This window comes from Haematobia irritans, chromosome 4 (genome assembly GCF_050003625.1).
Source record: "Haematobia irritans isolate KBUSLIRL chromosome 4, ASM5000362v1, whole genome shotgun sequence".
Lineage (NCBI taxonomy): Eukaryota > Metazoa > Arthropoda > Insecta > Diptera > Muscidae > Haematobia > Haematobia irritans.
Window position 1 is genome coordinate 227,454,954 of NC_134400.1, and position 9,166 is coordinate 227,464,119.

Here is a 9,166-nt window from a genome sequence, read left to right on the forward strand (position 1 = left end):
ATTATATCGACCATTTCTATTGTAAAATAACTCTTGAAGCATTGCATGCCAGTCATACTTTCCGTCATTCGTAATGGACCACTGCGAGTTCTAATGATGTTGTGACTCCTTATTTGTTGAAAAACAACTGGTCTTGTTAGCCGCTGAGTACCATCACGTGCAATCATACATTCTGTTGTGCTTGATGTTGGTGCATTTTCTTCAACAATATCACTTTCATAGTCACTCTCATCTTCAAATACATCTTGCTCAATTTGCATTGGCGTATCAATAGCGTTTGAAGTTTCGTTGTAATTTTCCCAGTCTTCACTCTCTGAGTCTTGCACTTCTCCAGCAAATACCTCTTGTTCTTCCTCAATTGGCCCGGAAGCGTCGTCATCCAAAGTCATATCATCAAGTAAAGACTCAATATATATTCCTCTGGCTTCTTCACTCAAACGCAGATATTGTCTTTCAGTTAAAAATTGTTTATTGCGGATCATTTTTCATCAACTTCACTGTACAACAGTTTAACTTATAATGACGAAATGTGTAACGGTACACATGCTACAAAAAAAAACACAAACATGAAATTTGTACAGTTGAGACGTAAAAACTAAGCGTTTCTAATAATCTGTGACGATACATACTATTTTATTTGAAAATGAACGAAAAAACTGCACTAGGTACCCGGGTACCCTGGTTATGGACTCCCGTTCATCCAGCTGGTTATGGACCGTAGGGTTAACTATACATAACTTTTTTGTCTAATATATAACACGTATGGATTAACTCACAATTTAGAAAACGATGTTAAGAAGTTTTAAGATACCACAACCCAAGTAATTCGATTGTGGATGTTAGTCTTTCATAGAAGTTTCTACGCAATCCATGGTGGAGGGTACATAAGATTCGGCCTGGCCGAACTTACGGCCGTATATACTTGTTTCTAAATTAACATAGAATGTTTGGGACTCATATGTTAATATGTTAGAATATATTATTTTTGGGACATCCATTTTTTATAAAATGTGGATATGTTGATCTAAACCCATATTAATTTAGAATTTTCGATTAAACATGTTGCGATATCTTATTCAGAAAGCGAGAGTGTAAAGAGAAATTAATAGAAATGAAAACTGAGAAACTTGAAAAAATATATAAACACAATTCAGCAGAGCAATTAGTGGTTGCTTTGAAAATGCTTGTATGTTGTTTCGGAAAACAGTTCTTGAATGAAAGCAGTCGTTTTGGGTATGCGCTTGCATGTTAAAACGCCTTCTCCAAAAAATTGATATGCTTAAGTGTAACTATTATTTAATTTGAATATTAAAATGTGTATTCGGTGAAAATAGAGTGACAAAGAGAATAGACATTTGAAAACATTATAATGTGTTTTTGTCTTTAGATCAGCGTTTTATGTATGTGTTTGCTTCCCAACATCGGCATCAGATTTTCTTTTTGAGGCGTAAAACAAATCGATATACCTGGGGAGTAAGTCAAAGTACACAAAGGAAATTAAAACAAGCTATAACGACAGGGCGATCTATTCTTTTTAGAGGTTACAACAATGGTGGATACATTTTATATAAACAAGGTATAAATGAAATTAAGAACAAAATTATTCATTAGAATGTTCATATTCATTGGTGTTTCTAAATACGACACTGCAATCAAAATGCCAGTAAAAACAAGTAAGGAAAGTCTAAAGTCGGGCGGGGCCGACTATATTATACCCTGCACCCTCACAAAAAATCGCTTCTGTACCATATACTCCCAAACATATTTTGCTTCAAGCATATACAATTTTTGGGTATTGCCCAAACATTTATATGTTTGATCTCTTCCAATATATAATATGTTTGAAAGCATATTGGTCTAAACAATATATGTTTGGGTAGTCTAAGTTCCAAACATTTTGTATTTTTGCATCCAAATTCAATAATGTTGTCTTCCAAAAAACAATATGTTATTATGTGAACATATAATATGTTTGGAAGCATTTTGCACCCAAAAATATTATATGCTTAAAAAAATTCTCCCAAACAATATTGTGCTCAAAATTTTATTTATTTATTTATATATTTACAATCATAATGAATTATGAAAATAAACAGGTAATATAGGTGCTAACAACATAGGTTTTCGACCTGAATGCTCAAAATTTTGTTTCTGCCTAATTGTATATTCCCTCACATCTTTCTCACTTCCACGAGATTTTTTAGTTCTTAGCACCTTTTTCTGTGATACAAACATTTTTCTGCGATACAAAATCATTCAATTTTATGATTTTTTTATTTTAATTTTACCTTTTGCCGGACGGGGATTCGAACAGCGGACCACACAGTTTGTAAGTATCAAAGAAGTAGCTGATCAATTGCCCAAGGAAAAATAAAATGTTAATTTTGTAATAACAAGCAACAACCACCAACTTAATTCAATATCGCTCCCTGTTAAATAGCGCTCCAAGCTACTAAACACATATATGTTTATAGGCTATTTCTAAATTAATATATGTTTGCATCCAAGCATATTATATTTACAAACATTTTATGTCCCAAACATAATATGTTCTAACATATTAACATATATGTCCCAAACATGTTATGCTAGTTTATGAACATTATATGCTTGCACTCAAAAATATTGTGTTTAAAAATGTGTGTTCCAAACATATAATGTTTATAGCCAAACATATGAAAAACAGTCTTTTTCATCCGTGTGCACAACTTTGTACAATATATTTATAATATTAAATTGAACCGACGGGCTTTTTGGGCAGCAAATAAATCAATGACTTCTTCAGTCGGCACATTTATTCGGCGATGAACCGACATTAATGCCAATCCTTTGAGTCTACTCTCGCTAGTCGAATTTCTAAGATACGTCTTTAATCTCTTCCATGGCTGAATAAGGAGGTTGAATCACGATAACAAAAACAACAAATTTCAATATGTTGTTTACAATTTTAAGAAGTCAAAATCAGCTGATAAAAGAATCGTATGGCATTGGCCAAGGCATATTAAAGAGGTAAAGTCATGCAATCAGGTGACTAATATCGATATTCATATTGTCAAATGCTTTGTTTACGTTTAGTAGGTTTGTTTACATTCTTTGTGTACATAAATATTACAATACAACAACACTACACATACAAAAAATGTCAACTTACCAACTCAACTAGTGACCTGCCATTTTAGTTTGACTTTCTAAATATCATGGGGTGTACACACGTTTGCTCGTGACTTTACCTTTAATTAATATGCCTTGGGCATTGGCAAAAGTGGCAATTATTTATTCCTTCAATTGTCCTGAAAAAATAATTCAAATCCAGAGATGCAGTTTAAAAACTGATGTGCGTGGTATTTTGGGTCTGGAATATGTTATCAAGATACTCCAGTCATCTTTGAACAATTCTCCAGCTATGAATGCGCTAGTTTGTTTGAGATGCATTTGCTATGCAGTGTCATTTGGAGAGCTGCAATCACCATAAACATATGATTTTGACATCTTAAAATTTGGTCGAAATAAAAAAATTGTACTCATATGGCCCCATTATTTAACCTTCTTGTTAAGCCATGAATCTCTTCATTGTTAAAAATGAACGTTCGGATGAGCACGTAGTAACTGCAGGGATGGAAAATGCAGTACTATAGTACTTTTTTCAAAACTTTTTCACCCCGGTCAGTAACGTAGTACCCCCGTGAATGATTTAGTACCTTTTGTGTAGACATTTTTGAGTCGATATCAGATTTATGGTACAATAGCTTTGACAAAATATTTTAATATTTTGAGAAAGTCTTTATCAACCTTATTTGCTAATAGTCTTTTACAAATATGGCAAAACAGACATGTTCATGTGGGAAGAAAATCTCGATTTTGTAAAAGACATAGTCAAAAACAAGATTTTATTGAACTTCAAGAATGTTTTAGTCGAAAAAAGAATGCGGTTCTACACAGTCTTACACAAGTGTACATACGGTTTAAGAAATTGTATTTTCTTTAATTAATAAAATATAATAAAATATGGATATATATGCTTTAGATTTTGTAAATTAATTTGAAAAACAAAGTATTTGTAAATTTTTAAGAAGATTTTTTAGTCTGGATTATAAACAACAACAAGAAACATCTTTAGTTATAAGGTAAAAACCTCAAGGGTATGTAAACTTATGTGAGACTGTGTATATTATCGATTTTTTGTTTCGGTGGAAAATGTTGTCAAAATTTTATTTCTATATAGAATTTTTGCAAAATTTTATTTTTATAGAAAATTTTGTCAACATTTTATTTCAATTGAAAATTTTGTAAAAATTTTATTTCTATAGGAAATTTTTGCAAAATTTTATTTCTATAGAAAAAATTTTGCAAAATTTTTTTCTATAGAATTTTTTTGCAAAATTATTTCGGCATAAGCCGGCTATCATACAAAACCTTTTTTCGGAGTGTTCAAGTGTGGTTCATTGGGTTTAATGAACTGCCTGAATTTATTCTAATAATTGGTTGATAGTTTTGCTGCAAATAGAGGATGCTGATAAGGAATGTGGTAATTCCGAAACCATCCAACCATCTTGCAGTCTATAGGTCTTTGCCCAAATAAATTTGACAAACATTATTTTCCTCTGTTGGTTAAACTACACTTGTAGTTTAGTCAATGTATGGTTTTAAGCTGCAACAAAAAAACAACAATGCTTAAAGATCAAAACCAACAATAACAAAACAAAACGAATGTAAAATTTTATTTCTATAGAAAATTTTTGCAAAATTTTATTTATATAGAAAATTTTGTCAAAATTTTATTTTCTTTAAAATTTTGTCAAAATTTTATTTTCTTTAAAATTCAGTCTCTTGACAATAATATTCAAGTGAAATTTTTGTTGAAATTTAGTAACAAGTACCTTTCCGATCAAAAAATACCTTTTTTGTACTTTCTTAAAAATTGTATTTTCCATCCCTGAGTAACTGGTAAAGTGACCAAAATTTTTAAAATATGCACGTTTGGAAATATCTCTTTATTGCTTCCATCGCTAAATTAGGCAGGTTCTTTTCGCAGATTTTGCTCCATTTCATTTACACACGTATGTTTGGCTGTTTCGTTGTTGTTCTATGGCCAAACAAAGCGAGTCATGTTCACAAAAGGAACAACAAACACACATAAAAAGCAGAAATACATTTTCCAAAAATGAAATTTGTGGTGCGAGAACAAAAACAATTTGTTTTTTTCGACCGTCATTTGACGTGCTTTTCAACTAGTATTTTATGATTTGTGCAAGTTTTATAGGTAAGCGTTTTTCAAAATAAAACCTCCAGATTTTCTTCAACATCTTCGATAAGATTTTTCTATGCAGCTAAAAATATATATTTATTTATATAAAAATATTCATTCATTTCGGGGGGGGGGGGGTTTGATCCCCCTCATCTCCCCTGAATACGGCCTTGTATTTATATGCTTGAAGCAAAATATGTTTGGGAGTATATGTTACAGAGGCGATTTTTTGTGAGGGTGTAGATCTGAATTTTCGATACCATATCACATCCGTCAAATGTGTTGGGTGCTATATATAAAGGTTTGTCCCAAATACATACATTTAAATATCACTCGATTTGGACAGAATTTGATAGACTTTTACAAAATCTATAGACTCAAAATTTAAGTTGGCTAATGCACTAGGGTGGAACACAATTTTAGTAAAAAACAAGTAAGGAAAGTCTAAAGTCGGGCGGGGCCGACTATATTATACCCTGCACCACTTTGTAGATCTAAATGTTCGATACCATATCACATCCGTCAAATGTGTTGGGTGCTATATATAAAGGTTTGTCCCAAATACATACATTTAAATATCACTCGATTTGGACAGAATTTGATAGACTTTTACAAAACCTATACACAGAAAAAAAGTGTCTTGTAAATTTAAGGACCATTTTGACTTCCACATAGTTCGACAAATTTACTGTAATATAGTTCATTTTTCGTAACCACAACGAAAATTAACTAAAAAGCTAAAGAAAAACTTATAAAAATTCAGTAAATGTTTTTTAGTTCACTAACTACGAAATGGGAAGGATTTTTCCTTAAATAAATTTCCAACACAGTAGTTAATGCATCGTTGATTCTATTATAAAAATACATGGGCAATATAAAAATCTTACTACGAAATGTAGACAATTTACTAAGAAAAAATTTTGTATGGAAAAAAATTTTTGTAGTAAAAATTAACTTAACGACATTACCGATTCGTATGATGGCTACCTACAGATTATTTCCCTTTTTATTATAAGTTGGAGTGTTTTTCCTCACATTGAAAATTGTAGATAAAGTAGAATAAAAAGTAGTTAATATAATCCTTGCCGGGTGTATATCATTTTTTATAGATTCCTCATAGATTTGGTATATATTTTACCTTAACTTATAGATAGAATTCAAACTAATCAATAAACGTGCTACTGGAAAATGTGAGTGCATCATGTGAGGGAGTTTTTAAGAGACATTTTGTGTATATCTCGTATGATTGTTTGTGTTTGTTATTGCGTCATTTATGCTGTTGTTGGTTGTTTTGATTCTAGAGACAATGAAATGTTCCTTGTGTGTTGTTGGTATCTTTTGTGGTGAGAGTTGTTTTCTTGCAATAGCGAGATCAGAAAGGGATCGTGTGTGTGTGTGTGTGGAGTTGTTTTTCTTTACGGAGTTGTTTTTCTTTATGGCTATTTGTGTCTTTGAGTTTTATTGTTGCATTCAGTTATGTTGATGCATTTATGAAGTGCACACGTGGTTTTAATTTTGCAAAATTGTACGTGAGGTATTGGTGATTATTAATGAAAATACATTTATTTCGAAACATTTTATAAACTGAGAAGTGAATGATGTGATGTTAGAGTAATCAGAAACGCTTTTTATTGATAAAAAACAAATAACAGATTAAGGAACTGTATATTTCTGTTAATAGTTTAAAATTAGTGCGGATTTTTAATTGATTTACATAAAAAATATACAACATGAGTGGTAATAGGATGATCTATATTTATTCTACATCTGGATCACAGGTTGGAGATGCAACCATGTTTTTGAATCTATATTTTTTATGTTACAGCAATTCCTACAGGTGAGTACTAAGTTCGAGTTTATACGCTAAAAATAAAAATAAATTACTAAGAAAAGTGTAAAATTGTACGTCTTCCGATACAAATTTAAATATAACTTGATGGAGAATAGCCCAAACCAAGTTTTTTATAAAGATTATTTTTTTATAATGGATTATTAAAGAAAACGTATCATGAAAATTGCGATTTTAGCCTCTAAACTCGAACTTAATATCCACCTTAAATAAAGGGTGATTTGTTAAGAGCTTGATAACTTTTTTTTTAAAAAAAACGCATAAAATTTGCAAAATCTCATCGGTTCTTTATTTGAAACGTTAGATTGGTCCATGACATTTACTTTTTGAAGATAATTTCATTTAAATGTTGACCGCGGCTGCGTCTTAGGTGGTCCATTCGGAAAGTCCAATTTTGGGCAACTTTTTCGAGCATTTCGGCCGGAATAGCCCGAATTTCTTCGGAAATGTTGTCTTCCAAAGCTGGAATAGTTGCTGGCTTATTTCTGTAGACTTTAGACTTGACGTAGCCCCACAAAAAATAGTCTAAAGGTTAAAGTGGTTAAAGTGGCAGCCCGATTAAGATTCAGGCTCACTTAGACTATTCAGTCCATTGTGATAGTCTAAAGGCGTCAAATCGCATGATCTTGGTGGCCAACTTACCGGTCCATTTCTTGAGATGAATTGTTCTCCGAAGTTTTCCCTCAAAATGGCCATAGAATCGCGAGCTGTGTGGCATGTAGCGCCATCTTGTTGAAACCACATGTCAACCAAGTTCAGTTCTTCCATTTTTGGCAACAAAAAGTTTGTTAGCATCGAACGATAGCGATCGCCATTCACCGTAACGTTGCGTCCAACAGCATCTTTGAAAAAATACGGTCCAATGATTCCACCAGCGTACAAACCACACCAAACAGTGCATTTTTCGGGATGCATGGGCAGTTCTTGAACGGCTTCTGGTTGCTCTTCACTCCAAATGCGGCAATTTTGCTTATTTACGTAGCCATTCAACCAGAAATGAGCCTCATCGCTGAACAAAATTTGTCGATAAAAAAGCGGATTTTCTGCCAACTTTTCTAGGGCCCATTCACTGAAAATTCGACGTTGTGGCTCGTTAGTAAGTCTATTCATGATGAAATGTCAAAGCATACTGAGCATCTTTCTCTTTGACACCATGTCTGAAATCCCACGTGATCTGTCAAATACTAATGCATGAAAATCCTAACCTCAAAAGAATCACCCTTTACTAAATGCTATACTGACAATTGGAAATTATGTCTATTTTTTTTTTCATTTTTTATTTCAAATATATTCTGAGAATAATTTCAAAAACGTCCCATTAGTCCATGGATATGATTTCAATAATGTACCAACTGGATGGATTTGTCAATGTGGTAAGTTTTCTATAAACGGTATTTTGTCCGTTTTTAATAAAACTAAAATTTAAATTTATTAAAAATTATTATTTTCACTTGCAGGTAAACAGGTCTTGCAATGGTATTTTTTTGAATATTCTTACTGTTTAATGCTAATTAAGCTGATATCCTTATTGGCTCTAGGAAACACTCTTGAAACCCGTAAGTTAAAAATCAATATGAACGATAGAATTTGATAATATTTTTCTTATATTTTGTATAACTTTGCAATTTCAGATGCTTATAAGACAAATCCGCCCAACAAAAGTTAGCCAAAATCGATGAAATTGGACAATTCAATATATCTTTCATCTGGATAGAAAACATGGAAATTTAAATTAATTAGTTTAGTCCTAATAACGTAGAATATTACTCTTTTGAAGAAGCAATTACTAACTACCGACAAGTAACTGCATCCAACGTACTAATAAAAATATTTCCTTTATTGTATATCATAAACCATAGTTTTGTGTAATATAATAATAATTTTTTGGAATTAAATACTGGTGGTTATAGAAAATTGACTTGTTTTGTACGAAAAATTTATTAGTTGTATACAGGCTTGTTGTACCTTTGATTCCTCAATTTCTCTACTTTTTTGAAAATTATACCGACAAACAGTTTATTTCAAACCAATTTCTTAATACAGGTTTCCCAAAAAATTGTTCATTTTTCCGG

At 31.7% G+C, this 9,166-nt stretch overlaps 1 protein-coding gene across 1 annotated transcript; it reads left to right on the forward strand.

Annotated features, from left to right (window-relative positions):
* The first annotated feature begins 643 nt into the window (after positions 1-643).
* On the forward strand, positions 644-8,947 carry LOC142236027 (uncharacterized). Its single transcript, XM_075307277.1, has 4 exons — positions 644-673; positions 8,308-8,467; positions 8,552-8,650; positions 8,726-8,947. The coding sequence occupies exons 1-4, from the start codon at positions 644-646 to the stop codon at positions 8,758-8,760; spliced, it is 324 nt and encodes a 107-aa protein (XP_075163392.1). The 3' UTR covers positions 8,761-8,947.
* The last annotated feature ends 219 nt before the right edge of the window (positions 8,948-9,166 follow it).

What these genes read in the sequence shown, in the direction of transcription:
- LOC142236027 (XM_075307277.1), top strand. Translation starts at nt 644, where the DNA reads ATGAACGAAAAAACTGCACTAGGTACCCGG. An exon ending in TGGATGGATTTGTCAATGTG is followed by an intron (nt 8,468 to 8,551) that starts GTAAGTTTTCTA and finishes TTTCACTTGCAG; the next exon opens with GTAAACAGGTCTTGCAATGG. An exon ending in AGGAAACACTCTTGAAACCC is followed by an intron (nt 8,651 to 8,725) that starts GTAAGTTAAAAA and finishes TTGCAATTTCAG; the next exon opens with ATGCTTATAAGACAAATCCG.